General features: G+C 43.7%; 4 protein-coding genes across 4 annotated transcripts; 3 read left to right on the top strand and 1 right to left on the bottom strand.

Annotated features, from left to right (window-relative positions):
• Positions 1 to 9,392: 9,392 nt before the first annotated feature.
• On the bottom strand, positions 9,393 to 11,840 carry LOC119020314 (tripartite motif-containing protein 16-like). The gene has a single exon (XM_037099578.1). The coding sequence runs from the start codon at positions 11,518 to 11,520 to the stop codon at positions 9,847 to 9,849; it is 1,674 nt and encodes a 557-aa protein (XP_036955473.1). The 5' UTR covers positions 11,521 to 11,840; the 3' UTR covers positions 9,393 to 9,846.
• A 2,749-nt stretch (positions 11,841 to 14,589) lies between these two features.
• On the top strand, positions 14,590 to 16,117 carry LOC119019587 (beta-crystallin B3-like). Its single transcript, XM_037098334.1, has 6 exons — positions 14,590 to 14,649; positions 14,852 to 15,070; positions 15,151 to 15,269; positions 15,412 to 15,544; positions 15,637 to 15,779; positions 15,868 to 16,117. Exons 2-6 carry the CDS (start codon positions 14,936 to 14,938, stop codon positions 16,115 to 16,117), a joined length of 780 nt encoding a protein of 259 aa, XP_036954229.1. The 5' UTR covers positions 14,590 to 14,649; positions 14,852 to 14,935.
• Positions 16,118 to 20,139: 4,022 nt separating this feature from the next.
• On the top strand, positions 20,140 to 21,733 carry crybb2 (crystallin, beta B2). Its single transcript, XM_037098335.1, has 6 exons — positions 20,140 to 20,207; positions 20,511 to 20,597; positions 20,746 to 20,864; positions 21,033 to 21,165; positions 21,258 to 21,400; positions 21,503 to 21,733. Exons 2-6 carry the CDS (start codon positions 20,535 to 20,537, stop codon positions 21,669 to 21,671), a joined length of 627 nt encoding a protein of 208 aa, XP_036954230.1. The 5' UTR covers positions 20,140 to 20,207; positions 20,511 to 20,534; the 3' UTR covers positions 21,672 to 21,733.
• Positions 21,734 to 22,651: 918 nt separating this feature from the next.
• Positions 22,652 to 25,847, top strand: ctu1 (cytosolic thiouridylase subunit 1 homolog (S. pombe)). The gene is made up of 3 exons (XM_037099404.1): positions 22,652 to 22,845; positions 24,073 to 24,588; positions 24,674 to 25,847. Exons 2-3 carry the CDS (start codon positions 24,093 to 24,095, stop codon positions 25,207 to 25,209), a joined length of 1,032 nt encoding a protein of 343 aa, XP_036955299.1. The 5' UTR covers positions 22,652 to 22,845; positions 24,073 to 24,092; the 3' UTR covers positions 25,210 to 25,847.
• Positions 25,848 to 26,488: the final 641 nt, after the last annotated feature.

The following is a 26,488-nucleotide window of genomic DNA, read 5'->3' on the forward strand; positions in this document are numbered from 1 at the left end:
AGAACTAACTCGCTACCCTCATTCCCATTCAAATGGTCCATGACAGGTTTTGTTTCTCTGGGCATTTACATTACACCTCTGTTTCATGAAATGTTGCAGGCTAATTTTAACCCCCTCTTAGATTCCATAAAGAAGGACCTGGACAGACGGGCCCCGCTCCCTTTGTCACTGCTCGGTAGAGTTTCTATCATTAAAATGAATATTTTGCCAAGATTATTATACCCCCTACAGATGATTCCTCTACTCTTGTCAGGCAAAGTACTGAGGCTGCTTAATGGCTGGCTGAGTGACTTCATTTGGAGCCAGAGAAAGCCCAGGCTGAAAGTAGCAGAATTACAGCTTCCTAGTTCAAAGGGTGGCTTAGATCTTCCCAACATCAGATGGTACCAGCTAGCATCCCGTTTAAGATTCATAGCAGAATGGGTCAAGGACGACTCTACTTCTGACTTGCTGAGTCTAGAAAAGTCACAGACCTCGGGCTTAAAGTCAGTTACTTAAAGTCAGCCAGGAGCCACTGTAAAAACAACCCTATAACCTCTAATACATTAAAAACATGGTTTATTACACAAACATTTGAAGGGAGGTCTGGACTAACATCTCCACTGGCTCCAATTCAGGGCAGTCCTAACTTCCTACCAGGCATGGTGGATGGTGGGTATAACACTCGGACATCTCCAGGGATAAAGAGGATGCCTGATTTATTTCAGGGTGCATCCGTGCTATCATTTGCACGACTTCAAGAAAAGTATAATATCCCGAGGTGTGACTTTTTCAAATACCTGCAGATTCGGGACTTCGTTAACAGGGGAACTACTCTTAATACTGATGCAGCACATCGGCAGTCGAGCAACTACTCCTCCTTGGCCCAGCTAAGAACTAATGTCTTAAGCCAGACTGATGTGATAAATGTACAGGATGTTATGCAGACGTGGAGAGGTGAACTTGGTATGGATATTGATGAGGATAAATGGACTAAGATATGGGCTCAAACAAAGAAAATATCTGTGTGTAACTGTGCCAGATTGCTGCAATTTAAGACTGTGCACCGTTTACAAATCTCTCCTAACAAAAGGCATAAAATGAACCTTCAACTCTCACCTGCATGTTTAACATGTAAAATCTCAGTGGGCACCTATACGCATTGTATCTGGTCTTGTCCTAAAATTCAAGCGTACTGGATGGATGTTTTGCAAGATCTGGAAAATATATTTGGTGTTGTGTGACACATGGACCCTCTGTCTTTAACTCTGGGTTCCCCCAGTCAAGATGCTATTGTGGACTGTAACTCTACCAGGCTGTGTAGCATCCTCTCATGCTGCGAGGAAAAACATCTTTTTGTCCTGGATAAGTGACAAACCCTCCACTAAATCAAACTGGCACAAGATGGTTATGGAATGTTTCCCCCTGAGTACCTGACATGTCTGCTTCACTCTTCAGCGGGACAGTTTATGAACATTTGGACTCCATATCTTCACTTCTCCGGCTCTACAGTGGCTTCGGTGCTTTCGAGTGTTGTCCTTGGCGAGCCTTTGGCTCTTTTCCCACGTTTTGCTCTCAACACTGAGCAGCCTGGTCATTTTGAAAATGTCAGAACTACAATCTGGGATGTATATGTGTATGTATGTGTGTGTATATATATGTGTATGTATGTGTGCTGTTTTGGGAAGTCGCGTCGTTCACCCTCCTTGACGATCGAAGAAGCGATTTTCTTCAAAAAAAAAAGAGAACCAGTTTTTCTGACAAACAGTGACACAGCACAAAAGTTTCTAAACTTCGCTAAACATTAGCAAACTAGCTAACGTGTGTGAATCCTGCCTCCCCACCCTCTCAAAACTGAGGGACAGCGTCTCTGGTCTGAAGGCTGACCTCAAACAGAAGGACAAAATCCTTACGGATTTCTCCACTGTCGCCACAAACCAGGCAAAGCTGATCTCCCACCTGAGGACATCCGGCGTTGGTGACCGGAGCATGACGACCATGGACAACACCACCTTGCCATGGACCGGCTCAATGACCACCGAGACTCCGGCACCGGCACTAGCCGAGTCCCGCTGGCACCACCAGGGAGCCAAGCCTAAGTCATCGGCACCCTCCACCTCCTGCCTACGCACCGCGGACCCGCTGTGCCTCAGACGGGAGGATGGAGTGGAGGCTCCGGTGAGCTCAACTCCACTCAGGCTGGGGGACCACTGGTCAGTGGTGCACAGGGGCGCTGGGGCTCGTCGATCTCCTCCTCCTCCGCCCCCGGATCTTCCACTGGATAACAGGTTTGACATTCTAAGCCTGCAGGATTTCCCTTCCGTGGGTGCCATGTCCGGCTCGCCCACGGGACCTGCTCATCCAACTGGTCATGGCTCTCACCAGCCCAGGGTCTCGGCGAGGAAAAACCGCAGCACGGCGCCACAAATCCGAGCCTCAGGCTCCATCCGGCGTCGCCCCATCCCGCCTCCGACGCACCTCCAGGCAGCCAGTGGAGCGGCGCACCCCCTCTGTGCTGGTTGTCGGGACCTCCATGGTCAGGCCCGTGGCAGCACACAGCGGCCGGACCTTCTGCCACCCTGGAGCCAGCGTGAATGAGGTCGCATCCTCTGCCCTCAAGCTGAGCGAACAGCACAGCTCGGCCTCCACGCTGGTCCTGGAGGCCGGCATCAACGACCTCAAAAACCAGCAGTCGGAGGTATTAAAACGCGATTACATCTCCCTCGTGGATCGCCTGCTGGACACGGGGAAGCGGCTAATTATCGCCGGCCCGCTTCCCCCACCTAGGTATGGTGACGTCACCACCAGCCGCCTTCGTCAGCTGCACCTGTGGCTGAAGGGGTACTGCCTGACAAAAAGTATCCCGTTTGTCGACAATTTTACAGCGTTTTTAAACAGGCCTACCTTTTTAAACGGGATGGCCTCCACCCAAACCAGGAGGGATCACGGCTTTTATCTGTCAACATTGACCTGACTGTCCGTTCCTGCACCACACCCACCTCCTGACTCACGGTAAACACGCCTGCCACTCACTCACCTGCACCCGCCCCTACCTACACGACACACGCCCCCCATTCAGTTGCCCCCGAGGCACAGGACGACATCCACACAATTGAAACAAGACTCTCACGCAGACGAATCACACGCAGGACTGTTTTTAGACCAAACTGTGTTTTTAACATTCCTCTGAAAAGACATGATGAGCGCACGTTCAGCACGGACATTAAAATGGCCGTGCTGAACGTGTGCTCTCTTTTAAACAAATCTTTTATCATAAATGATTTAATTTTAGATACCAGTTTAGACAGCATTCTCCTGACAGAGACATGGCTTGGCACTGATGCACCTGTTGTTCTCACTGAGGCTTCCCCACCAAATTTTAACTTTTTATTTTCTACAAGAGGGGGACAAAAAGGAGGTGGAACTGCATCAATCACTAAAGACACCATGTTGTCAAATGAAGTCTTTTTTAACAAATATTTATCATTTGAATACCATGCCTTTGTTTTTAGCAGCCCCCCCATCCTCTGTATTACAGTCTACGGACCACCCCGCTATTCCACCTCTTTTAACAGTGAATTCTCAGAGCTACTGTCAATAACTCACAGCAATTATAACAGAATATTGATAACCGGTGATTTTAATTTACACATAGATAATTCCTTAGATTCAATGTCGAGAGAATTTTTAAACCTTCTCCACTGTCTAGATTTTAATCAGCATGTCACGCAGCCGACCCACAGCAGGGGGCGCACCCTGGACCTGGTCATAACCTACGGCCTGTCCATTGGTGCGCCTTCTGTTGTGGACCTGGCTGCGTCTGACCACTTTTGTGTGTTTTTTACAATCACCAGTTTTAACCAGCGGGAGGCCCCAGTGAGAACAGTGAGGAAACACTACCTAACTTCTGAAGTGGTTGCAAATTTTATCCAGATTTTACAGAGCACTCCTGCAGAAATTTTACCAGCACCATGTGATTTTATTGTTGACAGCTTTAACCATAAAATAAAATCAGCGCTGGACTCAGTGGCTCCACTTTTAATAAAAAACATTAATACAAGACCTACACCCCCGTGGAGAAATACAGAAACTAAAAAACTCAAGAGAAACTGCAGGAGTGCTGAGAGGAGATGGAGAAAAACAAAGTTAACCGTTCACCATGAAATTTTACGTGGACACCTCAAAACCTACAATAACGCAGTCAAACAGTCAAGAATCTTCCATTTCCAAAAGCTAATTGACGAACATAAAAACAACCAAAAATTCCTCTTCTCCACAATTGACTTTTTAACAAACACACATTTTAATAGATCCTCCAAAACACCAACTGACGCCCTTTGCGAGGATTTTGCAGACCACTTCAGAAGTAAAATCAATGACATCAGAACGAGTCTCTTACCTCAACAGATTTTAAATGTTGACACACCTGGATCATTGATTTTACCCGAGGAAACACTAGAGAGTTTTGCCCTGGTTGATGCAAGGACACTTGGTCGAGTTTTCTCCCAAGTAAAGCCCACGACCTGCCTATTAGACCCAATTCCCACACCGTTTTTTAAAACACTTTGTGGATTTTTTGAGGATCAGCTGTTATATATGGTGAATTGCTCTCTTCAGACGGGTGTCTTCCTCGCCTCCTTTAAAACGGCGGTGGTGAAGCCCCTTCTGAAGAAGAGCAACCTAGATCCCAACACCTTTAATAATTATCGGCCTGTATCCAACTTACCGTTTTTAAGTAAAATTTTGGAAAAACTTGTTTTCAATCAAGTGAATGATTTTTTAATTGCAAACAACATTTTAGAGAAGTATCAGTCTGGCTTTAGGACGAACCACAGTACTGAGACAGCCCTTTTAAAGATTTTAAACGACATCAGGTGCAACTTCGATAACCATAAACTCACAGTCTTGGTACTGCTGGATCTAACTGCCGCCTTCGGTACAGTAGACCATCACATTTTATTAAATAGACTGAAGAACCTGGTCGGCCTCTCTGGTACTGTTCTTAACTGGTTCGTCTCTTAACTCACAGACCGACACTTCTTTGTAAGTATGGATACATGTTCCTCAGAAACCCACAAAATAAAGTGTGGGGTTCCCCAAGGGTCAATTTTAGGTCCAACTCTCTTTAATCTGTACATGCTTCCCCTTGGGGACGTCATCAGGAGGCACAGCATCAGCTTTCATAGTTATGCTGACGATACGCAACTGTACATCGCTGTGTCTCCTGATGACACAGGGCCTATTGATGTCCTTTTTAACTGCATTTTAGATATCAAGACATGGATGGCAGCAAATTTCCTACAGCTCAACCAGGACAAAACAGAGGTTTTACTCATTGGTCCTGAAGGCCTGAAAGAGAAACTTTTACCAAAGTTAAAGGATTTTAAACCATCACAATCTGTGAAAAATCTGGGTGTGATTTTTGACTCTGAGCTCAGTTTTATTCCACACATCAAAAATATAACAAAGGCAGGTTTTTACCATCTTAAGAATATAGCCAGAGTCGGCCCGTTCCTCTCTCAGGCCAGCACGGAGGTGCTGATGCATGCTTTTATCTCTTGTCGTTTAGACTATTGTAATGCTCTGCTCTCTGGCCTTCCCAAAAAGAGCATTTCGAATCTACAATTATTACAAAACTCAGCTGCACGAGTGGTTACACCGGTTTTAAAGTCGCTTCATTGGCTCCCCGTGCGTTTCAGGATTGATTTTAAGGTTCTTTTACTAGTTTTTAAATGTCTTAACCGTCTTGGGCCTTCTTATTTATCTGACCTGCTTTCAGTCTGTCAGCCCCCGCGGACCCTGAGGTCCTCTGGCACCGGCCTTTTAACCACCACAGGTTAGTTCAACAAAGCACAGGGAGGCTTTCAGTTGTTATGGGCCCCGACTGTGGAACAGCCTGCCGGAGAGCCTCAGGGTCGCAGAGACTGTAGAGGTTTTTAAAAAGAGGCTCAAGACCAACCTTTTTAACCAGGCTTTTAATTGAAGTTTAAATTCTTCTTAATTCCTTTATGCCATGCTAATCAGAGCACTTTTATTTATTCATTTATTTATTTATTCATTTAAATCCTTTTTATTTTATTTTATTTTATTTTATTTTATTTATCTACTTATTTATTTTTTCTTTTACTGTTTTAATCTCTCATATTTTAACCTTTAGTCCCTTGTGCTTTTAGCCTTTATACTTTTATGTTTTAGTCCCTCGTGTTTTCAGCTTCTATGCTTTTTGCTTTATTTTACTGTTTTAGTCTGTCAGTTTTTAATCTCCAGTGTTTCCTCATGGGGGCCTGCCGGGCTGGGGGTGGTCTCTGGTCTGGCTGCGGGGGGTGCTGTCCCATGGAGGGCTCCGGCCCGGGTGACCAGAGGGCTCTGCACCTTGGTGTGGGGCCTCCTGTCTGCCCGGGTTGGGGTGGTCTCTGTGGTGGTGCTCCCTGTGGCCTTGGCCCGACATCTCTCCCGGTGTGGCTGGCTCCTGAACAGTAGCTTCCTCCATGCACCAGGTCTCGCTGTCCGGCCGTGTCTCTTTAGTGACAGCTACTGTATGGGTGTGTATTAGTGTGTGTGTGTGTCCGCGTGCATATGTGTGAGTGTGTGTATGAGTGTGTATGTCTCTGTCCATGTCTGAAGGGGTGGGAGGGTTTGGGTTCTTTTAACTATCTTCTCCTAATTTTACTTTGCTGTTTCTATTTTTCTGCTGTTGTTTGTTTATTTCTGTGAGGCACTTTGAGGTACTGTTTTCTGTATGAAAAGCGCCATATAAATAAAGATTGATATGTGTATATGTGTATGTATGTGTGTATATATGTGTATATGTGTATGTATATGTATATATATATATATTATTATTATTATTATTTTCTCTTATTAGTGTTTCTTTTATTTATTTATTTATTTACATATTTATTTGTTTTTTTTGTTTATTTGTGTTATTCTATTTATCTTACTGTCCTTTTTTAATGATTGTTTTTTCCAGGCAGGGGTGGTAAGATGGACTGTTTCCTGTTCATTGTGCTGGTCGGGTGCATGTGAAATGTAAATGTGTATAAACTGTCCAGACCAATGTTGTTTTGTTAAAATGTAAAAAGCTCAATAAATATATTTGAGAATATCAGGGAAATATATATAAATACTATATAGCGTTTGATATCCCTTGATGTGAGTTACGTGTCATGATTCCTGTTTGTGTTTGTTCTTGTATCTGGTTTTTGGTTTTTGTATTTGATTCATGTCTTTATATCATGTCTTGTTGTGTCTCATGTTTTGATTTTTCATGTCTTGTTGTGTCTCATGTTTTGATTTTTCATGTCTTGTTGTGTCTCATGTTTTGATTTTTCATGCCCTCATGTGTCCTTTGAGCTTCTCCTATGTTCTCCCCTCTGGCTCCCTCTGTCTGTTGTCTTGTTCCCTTCATGTTTTCTCATGTGCTCCTCCCCCTCGTTACCTCACCTGGCTTCCTCCCTCCTCTCTCCTCACCTGTTCCTCGTCATGTCATCAGTGCCTGTGTATTTAGTCTGTGTGTTCCCCTCACTCCCTGTCCGGTCTTTGTTTGTCTTGGTTTGTTTTGGGCTGTTCGTGCTCCTGTCTGAGTTGAACTTTGATTTTTGATTTGTACTTTGTCTTGCTGCTTTCTTTGCTACTTTGTTTTTGGGTTTTTTGGACCCCCTTGGTTTCACACACTGTGATTGTTGCGTTCAGCTTTGTGTAATAAATCTCGCCTTGTGTTTCCCTTATCTTACCTCCTGCGTAACTGCGTTTGGGTTCACCTCCCCTTTCCATAGTCGTCCCTTTAACCCAACCCCGACATTACGGGGCTGAAGTTAGAGACACCAGCTGGGAGCTTTGAACAGGAAGCCTTAGATGTGCAAAAAGACGAGCTTTCATTACAAGGGATGTGGCATGCTTCTATATGTAAACACATGATAAGCCTCTGATTCAGTTTCTTGCTCTATGGTGAAAAAAATTCAAGATATGATCAATTTTAAAGTCAACAACTCTCCGAATGCCCCCTTGTGGAACAACTATAAGCTCATCTTAAATGGCAAACCTCTTAAAAATGATCTTTGGGAAAGTAAAGCTATAAGAATTATTGGTGACTGGATAAAATCCAGGGACAGAAAATTAAAATCTTTTGCCAAACTTTCAGATTCACACAGAATTGACGACAGTGTCAGAGGTGGAAATCATACTTGAATCACTGGTCAAACAGAAACATAAGATTGCTGCTAAACTTTATAAAATGTTAAACTGCCCAACAGGAAATAATTGGAATGGAAGAATGGAGTCAAATTTGGAAAGATTTTTTTTTTTTAATAAAATATCAAAATGAGTAAAGAATGAAATGGTAAATTGTAATATTATTCACAGAAGATATTTTCACCCTGTTCGACTGCACAGTATGAACCCCTCTGTCTCTGACTGCTGTTGGCACTGTCAACAAGAAAAAGGTACATTGTTCCACGTGGTATGGACTTGTCCAGAAATAAAATCCTTCTGGGAAAGTGTAATTATTGGGGTGGGTGGAATTATTGCTCACTATGTTGTTTGCGACCCGACATTATGTCTACTGAGCTACATGGACAAGGGAGCATGGCCTGAATATAACAAACAAATTATAATAACCGGATGTATGACGGCCAAAAGACTCGTGGCTACTAACTGGAAGGACGCGGACCACCAGAAAAAGGAAGATGGCTGCAAACGTTCCTAGAGACAATTTCTATGGAGGGAGCTGCTGCTAATCTTCTGGAAAGGTGTAATGAGGAACATTGTCTCTTATGGAGAGAAATAATTAACATGATACGCAGGTTACCCTCTTTCCAGACGACCCTGAAAGATCCTGAAGCTTCTGGTTGGGTTTGAGTTCAGTCAGCCTGTACACGCCTGCTGTGTAACTGTTTACAGATTGTATCGGCTCCCATTGAGCTGCTGAGATACAGATGATTTCTGTACATCACCACACTGTTTTTTTTTTGTTCATCTTTTTGTTCTCGTTTTCCTTCCCCACTAAATTCATTGATTTATTGTATATGTAACCCAGACTGATCGCCTCTGTATGTGTTTGTTTCATGTTTGTTTTATGTTTTTTTGTTGTTGTGGTTGTTCTATCACTTTTACTTTATATGAACTGAAAAATGTATTGGTAACTATGATTAAGTTGATTGTGTCTTATTATCTTTGACTCTCTGGCTGCCAATAAAAATGTAAATGATGAGCTAGTGGAGCACGAGTCCAACCAGATCATTGATTTCTGAATGTTTTATCTTATATTTTATTGCTCTTATTGTTTTATAACATGAAGTCAGGATCATTTTGTATCATGAGTCAAACATATTCTTCTAGTTATGAACTCTCATGTTAGTTTGACATGTTCTCCGTCAGCTCTGTATGAAACCCTGAATGAAGACGAGGAGAAAAGACTTTGTTCATGTTTGTTTATTCATGATTTAAAGCTTCAGTTTGTTCACACGTCCCGTCAGTAAAGTCTGTTAAACCGCTCTTGTTCAGTGATTTCATGATCAGATTCACTTCATCCACACAGTCAGTGTGTTGGAGCAGAATCTCAGCTATGTACAAGCAAATAATGAAGCATCTCCTTATTGATTATGATCATGTGAAGTGAAGTCATCAGGAGCAGCGAGAGCCTCCGTGGCTGAACAGACACAGGAAGGAGCGCCGCCTGAACAAAGTCCAACATTTACAGAACAACAAGAAGGCGTCAAAGTACCGCCCACAATGTTTGATTGACAGGTTGATCTGTGTGCAGTGAAGAAATGCCACAACAATCAGCTCTCAGCAACAATGATGGAAACACAACAAGTCTGAAGGAATGAAACACACAATTTAACCCACTGACCCTGAAATGACTTCAGACTATTTGAGTTTACTGAACTCAGCAGAGGATTCAGAATAAACCCAAACTCCAGCACAGAGCGGCTGAGTGAATGTGGTCTGGACTCTGTGGAGGAGAGTCATGGTGTCAGAGACGCTGTAGAAGGACAGAATACCTGCACTGTGATCCAGGTACACTCCAACTCTGGAGGACTGAGGACCTGAGACGGGAGTTTGGACTTTGTTGTGATAAAACTTATAACTGTATGTGGAACAATCTAACATCCAAGATTTGTCATTGAATCCAAATCCACATTCATATGACCTCCCTGCTCTGCTGATATTCTTGTATGCGACTGCTGCACCAACTTCTCCTCTCCACTCCACCTCCCAGTAACAACGTCCAGTCAGAGTCTCTCTACTCAGGACCTGCCGCCACTCGGTGAATCTGTCTGGATGATCAGAATAAGACTGTTGTTGACTCGTGTGTGTTGCTTTTCTGTTCCCCTCAGATAATAACAGACATCTGTTTGCTGTGTTTGGATCCACTGTGATTTCACGTGAATATCTTAAGAAGTCAGCTCTGGTCTTGTTCTTTGGTTGTGGGTTTGACAGTAAAACATCCACTTTCATCACTGTCAGTGAGATGTTGGTCCATGTGTCTCTCAGGACGTCCTGTAGTTTGTCTCTGAGCTCTGACACAGCTGCTGTCACATCCTCAAAGTAGTTGAGAGGACGGATGTTGATGCTGGATGAGTGTGTAGACTCACTGAGTGCTGACAGTGAGGGGTAGTTGTGTAGAAACTGGTTGTGATCCTCTGTGTGTGAGAGCTTCTTCAGCTCAGCGTCTTTCCTCTTCAGCTCAGTGATCTCCTGCTCCAGCTTCTCCTGAAGCTCTTTGACTCGACTCACTTCAGTTTCCTGCTGGGATCTGACCTGCTGCTTCACATCAGAGCGTCTTTCCTCCATGAGACGGATCAGCTGGGTGAAGATCTTCTCACTGTGCTCCACTGCTTTATCAGCAGAGCCATTGATGGCCTCCACCTCCTGTTGAAGCAGCTTCACATCTTCCTCTCTGTCCTGGATTCTCTGCTGGATGTTGTGTCGACTCCCCTCCAGCTCTCTCTGCCTCTCAGTCCTCTCTGCTGCAGCTGACACTGTGTCGTGGCCTTTATGTTCGTCCACAGAGCAGAGATAACAGATACACTGCTGATCAGTACGGCAGAACATCTTCATCACCTCATCGTGACGAGAGCAGATGTTCTCCTGGAGCTTCTCTGACGGCTCCACCAGCTTGTGTTTTCCATAAGCAGGGATTTCAAAGTGAGGCTGGAGGTGTTTCTCACAGAAGGAAATCATACAGAACAGACAGGACTTGACAGCTCTCAGTTTCCTCCCAGTGCAGACATCACAGGCCACATCTTCAGCTCCAGCATAGCAGAGATCAGCAGCAGCAGCTTGGAGTTCAGTCTTCTTCAGCTGCTCCACTAAAGCTGCTAACATGGTGTGTGTCAGCAGCTCAGGCCTCGGTGTGAAGCTCTTCCTGCACTGAGGGCAGCTGTAGATCCTCTTCTCATCCTCTGTGTCCCAGTGGTCTTTAATACAGTTCTTGCAGTAGCTGTGTCCACAGGGAGTCGTCACCGGATCCTTCAGTAGATCCAAACAGACGGAACAAGAGAAAGTCTCTCGGTCCAGCTGAACTGCTTTCTGCGCCATTTTACCTCTCAGTGTCAACGACCGTCTGAGTTTCACTTCCTGATAACTGCAACTAGTCTGAGCTCTGATCTGAACAGGAAGTGTTTGTGCAGCGAATGAAACCTGTCAGCTCAGTTACGCCCATCCACAGACTGTAGATCTGAAGGGGAGGGAACAAGGAAATCTAGTGACAGAGTGGAGCTGCTGTGTGAGAGGAGGAAGAAGAGGGAGGGCTGATGGAGCTGTGACTCCCTCCAGGACGAGGAGCAGCTCTGTCAACCTGAACTTTGTCTCCTCTTTTACAACAGAGCCTCAGTTAAAACCTGCTCCACTCTTGAAAACATCAAAGTTTGTAGTTGTCAAATATCTCTTGGCTCCTCAGGCTTTGCTGATATTTCTCTGATTCTGTTCACTTTTCTTCTCCTGGTTAAAAACAGCTGACCGACAGTCAGAGTGATCTACAGAAGCCCTGAAGGGTCATGCATTCATACATTTTATTTCCTCCATTTTCCCGTGATAATGAGTTGATTTAATTTGTTTTCCTGAGATAACGAGAGACAGTCATCAGTTGCGTTACGTGAGCTCCTCCAGTTCGTCAGTATCAGCCTCGCTGCAGTGACGAGGCCTGCAGGTATCACAGCATGTTGTCCGTTGTTGAGTCCTTGTGGTAAAAGTGTGCCAGGAGACAGAACAGTGGAGACTCCAGTATCCTTTGTCCCAAACAACCTCACCGGTTTCCTTAATACGTATTTCCAGAAAGGTAACACCACAGGACACCTCCAACGCCTTTTGTCTTCTGCTGAGCCCGTTATAAAAAGCTTCACAGGAGTAAAATAGCATCTATGTATGATTTTGTAATGTGTAAATCTGCCCAACCAACCCTGGAAACTATATTATGCCATTTCTCTTTGCTTATTTCATGTTCTACATCTCTTTGCCATATTAATCTAAGATTCTCAGTATTCACAGTTTGTAATTCCATGATATTTTTGTAGAATATTGAAGCACTATGCATTGTACTTGGCAAATCAACGTGTTAGATTCCTCTATACTTCTGTTAAGTGGGAACACACTTCACACGCTGCTCCTTAGTTAAAGATATTTCCAAAATGCACCAAATCCCTCCAAAGGTAACTCATCTACCCCCTGATATGACTTAAAAACTGCAGAGGATCCCATCAAAATGAGTGTTTACCTGTCACGATCTGTGAGTTATAGAAGAATAATCCTGCTTGTATTGTGATTTCCCATCAACCTTTAGCACCTCAGACCACTGAGAGTTCTTCAGAATGGGATCTTTTCCCCCTCAACAACCTGAAACTGAGACAGAGTCTGTTTGGTTCTGGACGGAGCCACCGTGTCCATTTCTAACTTCATCCAGTCCAGCTGAGAATCGTAGATCGTAGAATCGTAAAACTTCTGAGCTCTCCAAGATTTAATATCATTAGATTTTGGAGAGATGAGATGAAATATCTTGTTTTGAAGTCATTCAGTAATTTATATCTTTGAATCTGTTATTAAAATGATCTTTTGTTCTTCACTTGGTCAGGAAATGTTTACATGTTGCAGTTTTTACATAAAGTAAAACTCAACAACGTCGTCATTCCCCAAGTCACAGAACATCTGAGGAGGATCTTTAACAAACATCCCGGTTCACTTTAAACCTGCCAACACACTGAGGCAGACAGAGGAATGTAGTTTATGGAGGGCACAGATTTGTACATTTGGGAGATAAAACAGCCTCTCCAGAAACGAATGGACAGCACAGGAGGGCCGACTCCTCCGGTCAACACTCGGCTGTCCACTGACATCTGAAGGAGACAAATCGTCCCTGTGAGGACAACAATGAAAACATGATGTCCAGAGAAGACAGATGGTTTGAACGAGGAGTAAAAGAATCAATCTGTGCCAAACTGGAACGACCGTCTCTGAACAGAGGAGGTGGCCAAAGACATCACAGATCACCCACCTACAGTGTAGTCCTGAGTTCTGAGTCACACCTGGACTCACCTGGACTCACCTGGAATCACCTGGAATCACCTGGACTCACCTGGACTTAGCAACACACATGAAAGAAGAGGAAAAAGACTCTTATTTTGAAATAACTGCGTGGTGCTGCTGCTACCTGGAGAATTTTTTGAAACTGGACCTAAATACTCTCCTCATGTTTTCACCTCCCTATAATCTCAAACTGTGGAAATCTTGCACAGATATTAGTTCAAATCTGCCCAATGATGTCGATGTATGATCCATAATAATGAGAGTTTAAAGCTTCCTGTCTTATAAGTTAGTATCAATCAGAAACTGACAGAAGACACAAGAAACACACGAGAATGTTTTTATTTGAATGCTGAACTGATTGGTACAGATCTGTCTGTAGATTTGTAGTTACACATGATGCACAAACACACAACACGTGATTTTGATTATTCTTTAAAGGAGCAGTTCACCCACAAATGAAAATCCAGTCATTTCATGTTGTTTTGGTTGTTTTTTACATTTTAAATCAAGATTTCAGCTGCTTCAGTTGTTCAGCAGAACGCTGCAACTCTGTTTTACTGTGAAGCTCCAGAAATGTTCTGTGGACGACGACACTTCACCTTCAGACTTTACATCAGATCCACTTAACGTTCAGTTTTGAGTGAACTGTTCCTTTAATGAGTTTCACTCAGCTGTTTCACAGTGTGAATATTTTCGATCTTGCTGATGATCGTAACTCAGATTCATGAGAAGTCTGTCAGGAAGTTTGGGTTCGGTCGAGACTGGGTGTAGTCTGTGTGTGTGTGTGTGTGTGTGTGTGTGTGTGTGTGTGTGTGTGTGCGTGTGTGTGTGTGTGTGTTTGTGCTGAGCGGGGCTGTTTGCTGAATCCTCTTGGCTCTCTCTCCGTGTGCCCGCACACAGCGCTCGGTGGCAGCCAGGCGGACGGGCAGCGCGGCGTGTGCCAACACAGCTGCCTATTGAGAGGCAGCGTGACGGACACAATGTGAGCGACAGACTTGCTGTATCAACAGCTCCCCCTTTTCTGCTGTTGTGGCCAGAAATAAACCATAAATACCCCCCCTGTCCCTGCCCTCTAATGGCTCAACCCCACCAAACACCAAGTGGCACTGACAAAGAGGGACACTACCACTTCCTAGCAGGCATACCCAGGTAACAACCCCACTCTGGACACACAGGGAGCAATCATAAGGCCAGTGCTGTGGTGGAGGAGTGAGGTGGTGCTGCAGCGAGTGGAGTCGCAGGTTTGGCGGATTTCTTTGGGTGTCATGGATCCAGATTCAGGACTGATGGGTGTTTCAATCTTCTCTGTCACATTTTTAAAGCAACATTAACACAATCCTCTTGTTCAAAGGGTGAGTTTCAAACTGCACTGTGACTCTGAGCTCTCCTCCTGCTGTGTGCGTCTGTCTGTGCTCCACCTGTGAACGCCTGATGGATGCTGCTTTGTCTGTGTGTGTGCTGCTGCCACAAAGTGGAGGAGCGGTGGATCAGGAGGATGTCGGAGCAGCAGAGCGCCCCGGAGCAGCTGGCTGCTGGGAAGAGCCAGGGTGGAGCCGGTGCCACGTACAAGGTACCCGGGAAGTGACGTGTCTGCAGGTGATGCTGCAGGTTTGAATCCCTTCCTGACTTCCCGCTCCATGTGTGATCCAGGTGGTGCTGTTCGAGTTCGAGAACTTCCAGGGCTGTAAGGCGGAGTTTTCTGCAGAGTGTAAAGACGTGACGGAGAAGGGACTGGAGAAGGTCGGATCTGTGATAGTGGAGTCGGGACCGTGAGTTAGATCCATGTGTTTGTTGTGCTGGTGGACGTCTGTCTTCATCCACTTCCTGTCCAATACAAGACCTGAAACATCAACAAAAAAAAAGACAGAAAGCAGGTGGTAAGGTGTCTGATCTCCGTGTGTTTCCTCTCAGCTGGGCGGGTTACGACCGACACGGGTTCACAGGGGAGCAGTTCATCCTGGAGAAGGGCGAGTATCCACGCTGGGACACCTGGACCAACAGTCAGTGCAGCTACTCCCTCCTGTCTCTGAGGCCTCTCAAAGTGGTGGGTGATCTCTCCACACAACACCGACGCTCGATCACAAAACATGTCTCAGTTCTGTTTTCTGACTCTGCGTCTGTCCCCCCCTCTTGCAGGACAGCGCCGATCACAAGCTCCACCTGTACGAGAACCCTGGATTTACTGGGAGGAAGATGGAGATAGTGGACGATGATGTTCCCAGTTTGTGGGGCCATGGTTTCCAGGATCGTGTGGCGAGCATCAAGGCCCTGAATGGAACGTAAGCTCCTCCACACACCTTCCTGTCAGTCGTCTCTAACTGCATGTCTGGACTCAGTCTGACCCAGTTCTCTGTCTCCTCCCTCCAGATGGGTCGGCTACATGTACCCTGGCTACAGGGGGCGCCAGTTCATCTTCGAGAGAGGAGACTTCAAGCACTGGAACGACTGGGAGGCCCCGGCGCCTCAGATCCAGTCAGTCCGACGTGTGCGGGACATGCAGTGGCACAAGAGGGGCTGTTTCATCGTCCCTGACCCGGCTCCAGCTCCGGCTCCAGGCCCCGATCCCGACCCCGCCCCAGCACCTCCTGCCCCGCCCGCCACAGCTGGAGCCAGCTGAGCAGGATCCTCACACACCCAAGGAACCCCCCTCCATCCTCACCCACCCTCACCCATCCTCCCCCAGCCTCTGCCCACCCTCCACCTTAACCCAACCACAGCAGACGCTGCTTGTGCCCAGAGAGGAGTGCCATGTTTGTTTCAGTGGCGAATAAAAAGATGTTTGACCTGGAGTGTGTTGGTGATGTTCTCCTTGTGAGTCAAAGTGGAAAACATGAGTCGCAGCTTCACTTCTGCTCCTGATGAGGCGATGTGTGTCGCGTTAGAGCCTCCTGCAGCTTCAGCAGCACGTCGCTCGCTGAGCTGAACACGTGGACGCACATCTGCATCACAGCGGCGGAAGTGATGTCATACTAATGAGAGTGCACCCCCCCATAGTCGTCACTGTGCGTTTAACCCTCCTGTCATGATGTCGTCTGGCCTTCAGTAGACTAATCAACATTTAAAATAAAAATGTTTAATTTCATGTGTGTTCACCTCCTCCGCTGTTTGTTCGTGTCACAGACGGACCGTCACGTAGCAGAACACACGATTATCAACGTCAAGACGTCACGATGAGACACAGAAACCTCCGTCAACTCGATCTTTAACTGTATATTTTGTGTTTTGTCTCTTTTTTGGCGAATTATGAAGACTTAAAGAAGATGTGACGGGAAAGTACCCTGCTGCACAGATCAGCACCAGAACATTTGCTGGTCTTGCTGGTGATCAGCATACAGTATGTTGTGTTTGGTGCTGGTCTGCGCTGGTTTTTCCAGCAGGGTGTGACCACAACTGAACAACAGTTCACAAAAAGAGCAAATACACTGAACGAAATCTTTCCACCTTATGGCGTCCAGCGTTAATGCAGTGACACCGTGAGGATGGAAACAAACAGAAATGATTAAAGAGACAATCAATAGAAATCATATCGATACGCAGCGACCGCCTCGTATCACACACGTTTCATTCAGCTGGAGGTTAAAAGGCCTCAGAAGTGACAAATTTAGATCAAACACACACAACAAACATGGATCCAATATTCATCTTAGTTTTTTAAAAGTGGAGGTAAAACGTTGATCGACTTCCTGGTTTTGTGTCACAAGTGAGGTAGTTAAGAGCCACTTGGAGGAAGTTTCTGACAGGAAGCGTTGCACAAAATGATGGAACTCAAAAACAAACCAACAAACAGCCGGTACAGGTAAGAACATGTCAGAGCGAGCCTGAGCTGAAGAGGCGTCGCATCTATTTATTAGCTCAAAAGGGAAGTTTAAAAATGTTCAACACTGTTTAAAATCAACACATTTTAAATAACGTTTTTTTTGTCCAACATTCACAAATAATTGCCTGAACACAATTTGTTTTTATAGAAAAATGGGAGGATTAACGTTGAACTCTTTCCTGAATCAGATGATATTCACACAGCGGCCATTTTCCTCTGACGTCACGTTCAGCGTGGGAAACTCGAACGTTGTGTTTCAGGTTTCATCTCGTGTAAAAAGAGAACGTCTGACACGTCGTTATCAACAAGAGAAAATGAAGCTCAGGAAGGACGTGAGGTTTAACAACCTGTTAGCTTCCTGTAGACGGCAGCTCACATTAGCATTAAACCACCTCGTAGCTAAAGTGACACAGTACAGAAGGAGAGTTGTGAATGAACTCAAACTGTACTGTTAGGAAGGAGGTGGCCGAATGCTAATGTTAGCTAACGTCATCAAACATGTAGCCTCCAGATGTTCACATCCCATCGTCTCCTCAGCTGCTGATGGATCAATAAACTGATAACTGTGTCGGACCAGAAACACGGCAGCTGATTTGTACTGTTACGATGCAAAATGGCCGCCCTGCTCGTTTCCTTTAAGTGGCTGAACTCTCTGCCCATCGTGTTCACGTTGTGTAAGATAACGAACACTTTAGGACGCGACATGTTTAAAGCTGCTATATTTATTGATTCTGGCGCCTCCTGTGCCAAATGATCAAACTCGATATTATTTATACTGTCGTTATATTGCAGCTCATATAAACTATTCTTTATATGAAGTATACTAAGTTTACATTAATGCACATAATTATGATTTTTAATTATCTTTCCTCTCTTTGCTCATCTGTTGACTCTGACTCTGTCAACAGCTGTGACTCTATAATTTATTCATAAGTATATTTAATCTGTGTGATACCAAATATAATCTCCCCGCAGTGGAATTATACATTTATAGTTATTATATATTCATATTACAGTTCACCATTCAGTTCATCATAAATTTCAACTCTATATACAAACTCTTATTTCTTCGTATTTATTCTCCATGTCGAAGTGTCAGTCGCCCTGTCAACAACAATAACTCCATTATTTATACTATTTACATTTATATTTCAACAGTGCAATGATTCAAATCACTCAGTTACATTTTTAGTTTAATGTTCGATCATAACCTGACAAATTATTAAACTGTGCATTGACTTGTGCATTTACAAATCTGCTGTAAGTTATTATCAAGTATTACAGTTTTATTGTAGTTTGAAGCACATATCTGTAAATATTAAAGTCATGATGTGATGTCGCCGTTTATTTCACATATTTTTACACACATATCTATTTTTACATGATCGTATTTCTTTCGATCGATCCTCTTTTTCTTTGTGTTACATTAAACACTTCACCTCCAGCATCGTGAAACATCCCCTGCAGATCTTCAGCTGTGAGAAGATTCTGTTGTTGTGTTTACATTTTTATTCTTGTTCCACTTTTGAATAATCTTATTTCTTTCCAAGTCTGTAAACTCAGCCTGTCTCTGGACTTGTTCCTCCCTGTCAGCAGTCAGAACTCAGAATTTATAATCATAGCTGTCTGATATTGATGATAAACAGTTTGGTAGGATCGATGTGAAGTTAATCTGCTGCTGTCACTCAGCTCTGCAGTAACTCTGCTGCACTCAGTATTCAATCATCATACTTTACAATGCACACATCTTTACATTTGTATTTATATGTTGTCATTTTACATGCTCTTATTTCTTATCATCTTTCTCCATTATGCCAATAAATGAATGCAAATGTATTCTGAAAACAAAACAAAATAAAAAATAGTTTAAGAAAAACATGTTATAAAGTATATTCTGACGTGTCTGACCAGAAGCAAGAAGTTTACACTGATATATATATTTATATTTATTTATCTTGTCTTATAATTTCTCTCTGCTGTGACGTTTCTCCTCTGGACGGAGCAGAGAATAATAAATCTGCTCTATAAAACTATTAATCTCATCTGACACATCCCCACATTAATGTTGAGCACATTAATTATTGCCTAAATTTAAATGTAGTTTAAAGAAAAAAAGACTTTTAAAGATTCAAGATGCAAAGATTCAGTCATCATCATTTCTTTGTGTACTTGTACGTATTAAAAAAAACCCTAAATGCTCTCCCTTCCAGCTCGGAGCGACAGAAGAACAAATCATAATTTAAAATGTTAATATCTAAATCTGAAGCACAGGTTACATAAAAACAGACGTTTGTCGATGTTCACACAGAAACTCTGCTTCAGTAGCACCTGGTATTATTCTCCTCCTGCAGGATTATTAACATGAGACCACTTCATCTAATAAAGCAACCAGCTTTATTGTTTTTCTATTATTTTACTGAACGTTATCAGTGCCAACAGGAGGAAGACAACGTTCAACATGAAGCCTGACTTTTCTTTTCTAGAAGGGGAATATTAAACAAACGTCGACTTTGTGTGAATATTCAGCAGTGTGGTTGTGTTATTGAGCCTCTCCGGCACAGTAACACCCGTCTTTTACAGTCCTTCTCTCTCTCTCTGCCTCTCATTGTAGGTGTGGGACTCTTGGCACTGTTTGTGCTGAATCATGTGGATATTGAACAATGACTGGCTGCACAAAACTGACAACTAATGAAATAACTTTGTGGGTGTGTGATGGGCCGGGGTGGGGGGAGGCTACACGGTGACCCCACATTTCAGCGTGCTGGGCCTATGGCAGGCCGATCTGCAGGCCGGCTTGGACGCTGCGGGTACTGTTGGCAGAGTTTCCACCCCTGGGCGACCCGTATATATTGAGCTCCTCGTGCCATCACAAACACACTGGCACAGACAGGTACTGGTAAGAGGGTCGTGTTCGCTTTGCTGTATTTTATAAAGTTTATATATACTTTTTATCAGCGTTTGTTTTCTGCGTATTTGAGAGTTTAGATTTGCTGTGATTCTGTATTCAGGAGGATGTGAAGTCTGTTTTGGAGGGAGAGGCTCTTTTGTCTACGTCAGTTCAGTATGATAATAATAATAAATCATCAAGATCAACAGCAGTTTGACCTGCTGTAAGATTTATAAATTACACATCTGTAGATATTCCTCAGAAACAATGAGGTTATAATTTTCTGCCTTTTTGTTGTTTTTTCAGTTTCTTCGTGCTGATCCGTTCACTATGGCCACAGACCACCAGAACCCTGCATCCAAGCAGCAGCAGCCCGGCGCCAGTGCGTTTAAGGTGAGAAGAAATGCAACACGTTCAGAGTTCAATCACAGTTTCTCCTTCGACGAGCTCTCCTCGCATCCTGCAGACATCACATGTGCACTGTCGAAGCCAAAACAACATGGTGGACAAACAGATCTGCTCCTCTTCTCTCTGCACACAGCTGGTTATCTATGAGCAGGAAAACTTCCAGGGACGCTGCCATGAGCTGACTGGCCCCTGTAACAACCTCCAGGAAGCAGGCGTGGAGAAAGTGGGCTCCATACTGGTGCTGTGTGGACCGTGAGTGTGGGTCAGAGACAGACAGACAGACAGACAGACAGACGGACTAGAGCAGGACTTAAAGAGTGCAGTCAGAGACAGAGGGAGTTTGGGATGGAAGGGAGGGAAATCAAAGTGTTTTCTGTCCTCCATTAATCACAATCCTTCATGTCTCCATGTCGCCCTCAGATGGGTGGGGTACGAGCAGCCCAGCTGTAAGGGGGAGCAGTATGTGTTTGAGAAGGGGGAGTATCCTCGCTGGGATTCCTGGACCAACAGCAGGCGCAGTGACATCATCGCTGCATTCCGCCCAATTAAAGTGGTAAGAAAAGCCAAGATTTTTAATCTTCTCGTCAGTCCTCCCATCGTTAACAGTTCATCCCCCTGAGGTTCAATGCTTCGCTCCTCTCTCAGGACAGCCAGGAGCACAAGATTGTCCTTTATGAAAACCCCAGCTTTGCAGGTAAGAAGATAGAAATCATAGATGACGACGTCCCCAGCTTTCACGCACACGGCTACCAGGAGAAGGTCTCCTCTGTTCGGGTTCAGAGCGGCACGTGAGTCCATCCATCCTGCAGACGTAAATCACTCCCACATGTTCACAATCGCCTCTGACTCGCTCTCGTCTGTTTTCCCTCTCTGTGCTCCCGGTGCACCAGTTGGGTGGGCTACCAGTATCCAGGCTACAGAGGCTATCAGTACCTGTTTGAAAAGGGGGAGTATAAGGACAACGCAGAGTTCGGAGCCCAGATTCCTCAGATCCAGTCGGTGCGGCGCATCAGAGACATGCAGTGGCATCAGAGGGGTGCTTTTCACCCCGCCAACTAAGCTTGTGACTCTTTCTTGTCCTGAACCCTGACCTCAGCAGCCTCGCCCCCCCAGCAGCAAAACCCTTTGTCCTCCATTTACACCCAACAGCATTTTGATATCTATTGCAGCTGCTGCAGTAGAGACATTCTTTGAAGCAAACTAATAAATCCTTATTGCTTATGTTTGAGTCGGCTGTGTGATTTACCTGTGTCCTCACCAGCATCTTACAGCTGCATCACAGATGGATTCAAGTGGTGTCAGGGAGGTTGAGTTAATAACTAAATGGTGTGTAAAAGAGAAACTCCACCAATTCAATTCATTAAGGTGTGTTTATGGGTCTCGAGGAGCACTTGTGCAGTTGTGAAAAAGTAGTATAAAGCCTTTCATGGCTCCAGAGGAAGCTGCATGTAGTCTGATGAATCTGACGGTGATGTTACTCTTGGCTTTGTTGCATTGTGGGTAATGAAGGCAGCAGGTTTTGAAAAGAAAGAAGAAAAGAGGTAATAACAAAGGTGATATCTCTCTGCAATGAGCTCTACAGTCAACTGCTTCTCAAAACCTTTACCTTTACATTACCCACAATGCAACATAGCCACCGAGTGACATCAGAAGGGCACAATTTATCAGATTATATTCAGCTTCCTCTGGAGCCACAAAATACTTTGTACCATGATTTTCACATCATGCATTATTACTCCCCAAGACCTGTTAAGAAATGCTAATGTGTAACATTTACAGAGTTTCCCTTTAATTTTTTTTTAAGTATGCTACTTCAAAAAAAAGTAAAAACCAATGAATACATTTTTTTTTCTGGCTTTTATAATAAAGAAAAAAGGGGGATTGTCTTTGTAAAAGTCCCTAAAATCCAATCAAATGTTACCTCTTAAGATATGATGATTTAGATGATGTGTAATTAGATTTTTTGACTAAAATAATGGCGTATTTGCAGTTTACGGTGCAGTTTCATGTGCACTGACCAACTCTGACCAGTGGGGGCGCTGCAGGGGCTCAACATGTCGTCACTTCCGGTCCCACGGCGAAGAAGAGCTAACGACACATGATGAAACAACATGCTAGCGATGATATCAAGTCGTGTCATATTTAAGTTGCTCAAGTAAGAAAAGTAAATCTTTAGCGGTGATTCAATCGGTGAATCCCCCCCCCCACGTCAGACATCTCACCGGAAGACTTGGTATGAAAGCGTTTGCTGATATAAATGTGGCTACATAGTTAGCTTAATTTGGCTAGCTAGCCCTGAAAACACGTTTAACCCTCTGTTGATATCGTTTTGGTGATAATAGCTAATAATGTGGTCAAACCCGTCAGCTTATTAACTGCTAATGTTCGTGTGCTTGTCAGTATGAAGTCTGAGGGGTTGTCTGTAGCAACTTCATCCCATAAAGACCAGTCGACTACCTCACTTCTCGTGTCGCTCGCTGAATTTCATTTTCAAAAGTGGCAATTAGTTAAATGAGCTTCGTACATTATTGTTAGACGATGATTAAAGACGTTTTATGAGTCATTGTGTTTAACTCTTTCATTCGGCATGCCTTAAAACACACCAGTCAGCTAAAACTACTGTGGTTTTGTTCAAGTTACCTCCTTAACTAACTTACTGTCCTAACTGTAAACAGCTCCTTCGTTTCTGCGCAGTGCATTATGGGGCAATGGTGGCCATTACAAATAAAGTTGATTCAGTATTCAAGTTGACATCACTGATATACTGTACATACACCTGTAGTTCAATTTGCATACAATGGTCTATACTTGAGAATTTCCTCTTTCTGCTACTTCCACTCCACTTCATTTATTTGATTACTTTAGTTAGTAGTTACCAGGCAGATTCAGAGGCTCTCACCTGTGGTGTGTTACCTGTTGGATAATGTTGTTACAGGGAGTGAGACCACAGAGCAGGCTTGATCAGATATCGCAATAGATGATATTATTGTAATCAAAATAATTTATTTTATTCTATTTTTATTTTTGGTTGATTAATAATATGAAAAACACACTCAGAGCTCACTTTTAAATAACAAACATACTGCTGTGTGTTGTCTTCCCCTCCACAACAGCAACTCGGTGTGCATTTTCTTTTCATAATAGAAGACTGAAGATGCAGTAACAGCTGTTCAATATTGTGAAAAATATTGCGTGTTGGCAGATAATGCAATACTGCATCAGGGCCAAAGTAGCATATTTTTAAATTTGTTGATTTATTTGTATTCCAGGGGACAGTTTGATGTAATAATAGTGTGAAATAACTATATTTAGTCTAGACACATAAACCTGTGGTCCCGCTCTATTGAAGCACCTGTAACAACAAGATGAAGCTCTGCAGGCTGATTTATTTCAAAGACTGAGACATGAAAATGTTCAGGAACATTTGTTTAATCATTTTTTAACATTTTTCCTCTTGAAGAACTTCCTCCAGGAGTCACAATGCCTGTCCTGTGCAGCAGCTGTGGGAACAGGCGTGCCGCTCTGAAGCGTCCAAAAACGGGCCACTCGCTGTGTAAGGAGTGCTTCTTCTGGGCCTTCGAGGAGGAGGTGCATCAGACGATCGTGTCAGCGAAGCTCTTCAAACATGGGGAGAGAGTCGGCATCGCTGCCTCCGGTGGGAAAGACTCCACAGTGCTCGCACATTTGATGAAGCTCCTGAACGAGCGGTACAACTACGGCCTCGAGCTGATGCTCCTGTCGGTGGACGAGGGGATCACTGGTTACAGAGACGACTCTTTGGAGACCGTAAAGAGGAATGAGCAGCAGTATGAGCTGCCGCTGAAGATTGTGTCGTATGAGGAGCTGTACGGCTGGACGATGGACGCTATAGTGAAGCAGGTGGGACTGAAAAACAACTGCACCTTCTGTGGAGTATTCAGGAGGCAGGCGCTCGACAGAGGAGCCATCATGCTCAAAGTGGACAAGATATGTACAGGTAACTCCAGATCCAGGAAGCCCTCTGGTGTGATGTCAGTGAATAAATTGTTTGAATTTGATTTAAAGGGTTTTTTTGTCCGCAGGTCACAATGCCGATGATGTAGCAGAGACGGTTTTGATGAACGTCTTGCGTGGGGACATAGCTCGACTTCGCCGCTGCACCGCCATCTCCACATCCAGCGAGGGCGACGGAGTCGTGCCGCGCTGCAAGCCGCTCAAATACGCATATGAGAAGGAGATTGTTCTGTATGCTTACTTTAAGAAGCTGGATTACTTTTCCACTGAGTGTATCTACTCTCCCAACGCCTACCGAGGCTACGCAAGGACCTTTTTAAAGGACCTGGAGAGTGTGAGGCCCAGTTCCATCATGGACGTCATCCACTCAGGGGAAAACCTGTCAGTGCGGGAGGGCGTGAAGATGCCTCAGCAGGGAACATGTAACCGCTGTGGATACATCTCCAGTCAAGCTCTGTGTAAGTCCTGTGTGCTGCTGGAGGGGCTGAACCGCGGCCTGCCCAGGCTGGGCATCGGGAAACACCACCGGCTGCAAGACAAGATCCTCTCCCAGCAGCCGCTCACGGAGAACGAGGAGAGGAAGCTGAAAGCGGTCGACTTTTGACAAAAATTATCCCTTTTTTACTTGATAGTGAAGATATATCATGAATTTTTAGAATAAACTGCAAGACAAGTCTAATAAAATCAATTATCTTGTTAGTGTTCATTTATCATCAATTAAATATTTATTAAAAGTTTCTTTGGAATGTTTTAATAAAGTGGTAACACCCTTACAGTAAGGCTACATTAATTATGAGTTAAAACCAGTAATAAGCATAAAGATTATTTACCTTAATACATTTTTTAGCGTTGAATTTCATCATCAACAATGTTAAATCGAGACATTTGTTAAGTTACTAAATGCTTATTACTGTTTTAACTTGTGTTGATTAATGTTCACTTTTGTAAAGTGTGAAGCTCTCAGACCCGTGAAGCATCTTCACAGCAAACAAAGTCCAGGATCACTGAGGTATCATGTGGATCTCTCCAGTGGTTTCAGTAACTCTGTTAATCTGAGTTGATGTTCAGTGAAACAGAATTGGTGCCGTTATCCTGCAACAACAGGAGCCGGCAGAAACGCTTTAATGTTTGTAAAAGCTTCGGTACCAAGTTCAGTCTGGGGAGGTTATGATGACAGTGTTGGTTATGTTCCAAAGTGATTATGATATTATAACTTTGATTTAATAAATGTTTTGTCATATATCTTTGTATTTCTCCTGTTTTTCTTGTTTCAGGTGTGGGCGCAGTTATTTATCAGTCTAATGACACTTGTCTCTGTGAGCAGGTTTAATATGAAGAGTTCAAATATAAATCCATATTGTTTTTAAGAACATACAGGGATGAGTGAGAGGCCTTGTTTCTCTGTGGAATCTCAGCATTTCATTATGGGGACGTTTCTTGGTGATATCTACTGTTAAAAAATGTTATCACAATTTTTTTTTATCAAGCCATTAATATTAATTTACCAGTTTATACAACTAATCAAGTAGTTGTTTTGTCTATAAAAGGCCCCCAAAATTTAAAAATAGGCTCATTACAATTTTCTGGAGCCCAAACTGACGTCTTTGGCACAAAAAAATGAAAAAAATTGCTCGAAACAACAAATGTTTGATAATATTGCTTTAAAATGACTCAAACAATTAATCAAATATCAAAATAGTTTGCAATTAATTTTATTTTCATATACTAAATGATTTATCAATAATGTGTGAAAAAAACATGCTGGAAAATATATTTGATTCATTTTTTTTATTTTTATAAACATGAGCATAAAACAGGAAACTATATACAAAATGATATTCTGGGAAACCTTCATGGGGATATGAAGTTTGATTTTCTTAGAA

Source organism: Acanthopagrus latus, chromosome 5 (genome assembly GCF_904848185.1).
Source record: "Acanthopagrus latus isolate v.2019 chromosome 5, fAcaLat1.1, whole genome shotgun sequence".
Lineage (NCBI taxonomy): Eukaryota > Metazoa > Chordata > Actinopteri > Spariformes > Sparidae > Acanthopagrus > Acanthopagrus latus.

Excerpts from the sequence above, each read along its gene's own strand:
- LOC119020314 (XM_037099578.1), bottom strand. The coding sequence starts at position 11,520 with ATGGCGCAGAAAGCAGTTCAGCTGGACCGAGAGACTTTCTCTTGTTCC.
- LOC119019587 (XM_037098334.1), top strand. The coding sequence starts at position 14,936 with ATGCTGCTTTGTCTGTGTGTGTGCTGCTGCCACAAAGTGGAGGAGCGG. Across the intron at positions 15,071-15,150 it reads GAGCCGGTGCCACGTACAAG|GTGGTGCTGTTCGAGTTCGA; the intron begins GTACCCGGGAAG and ends TGTGTGATCCAG. Across the intron at positions 15,270-15,411 it reads GTGATAGTGGAGTCGGGACC|CTGGGCGGGTTACGACCGAC; the intron begins GTGAGTTAGATC and ends GTTTCCTCTCAG.
- crybb2 (XM_037098335.1), top strand. The coding sequence starts at position 20,535 with ATGGCCACAGACCACCAGAACCCTGCATCCAAGCAGCAGCAGCCCGGC. Across the intron at positions 20,865-21,032 it reads ATACTGGTGCTGTGTGGACC|ATGGGTGGGGTACGAGCAGC; the intron begins GTGAGTGTGGGT and ends TGTCGCCCTCAG. Across the intron at positions 21,401-21,502 it reads GTTCGGGTTCAGAGCGGCAC|TTGGGTGGGCTACCAGTATC; the intron begins GTGAGTCCATCC and ends CCGGTGCACCAG.
- ctu1 (XM_037099404.1), top strand. The coding sequence starts at position 24,093 with ATGCCTGTCCTGTGCAGCAGCTGTGGGAACAGGCGTGCCGCTCTGAAG. Across the intron at positions 24,589-24,673 it reads AGTGGACAAGATATGTACAG|GTCACAATGCCGATGATGTA; the intron begins GTAACTCCAGAT and ends TTTTGTCCGCAG.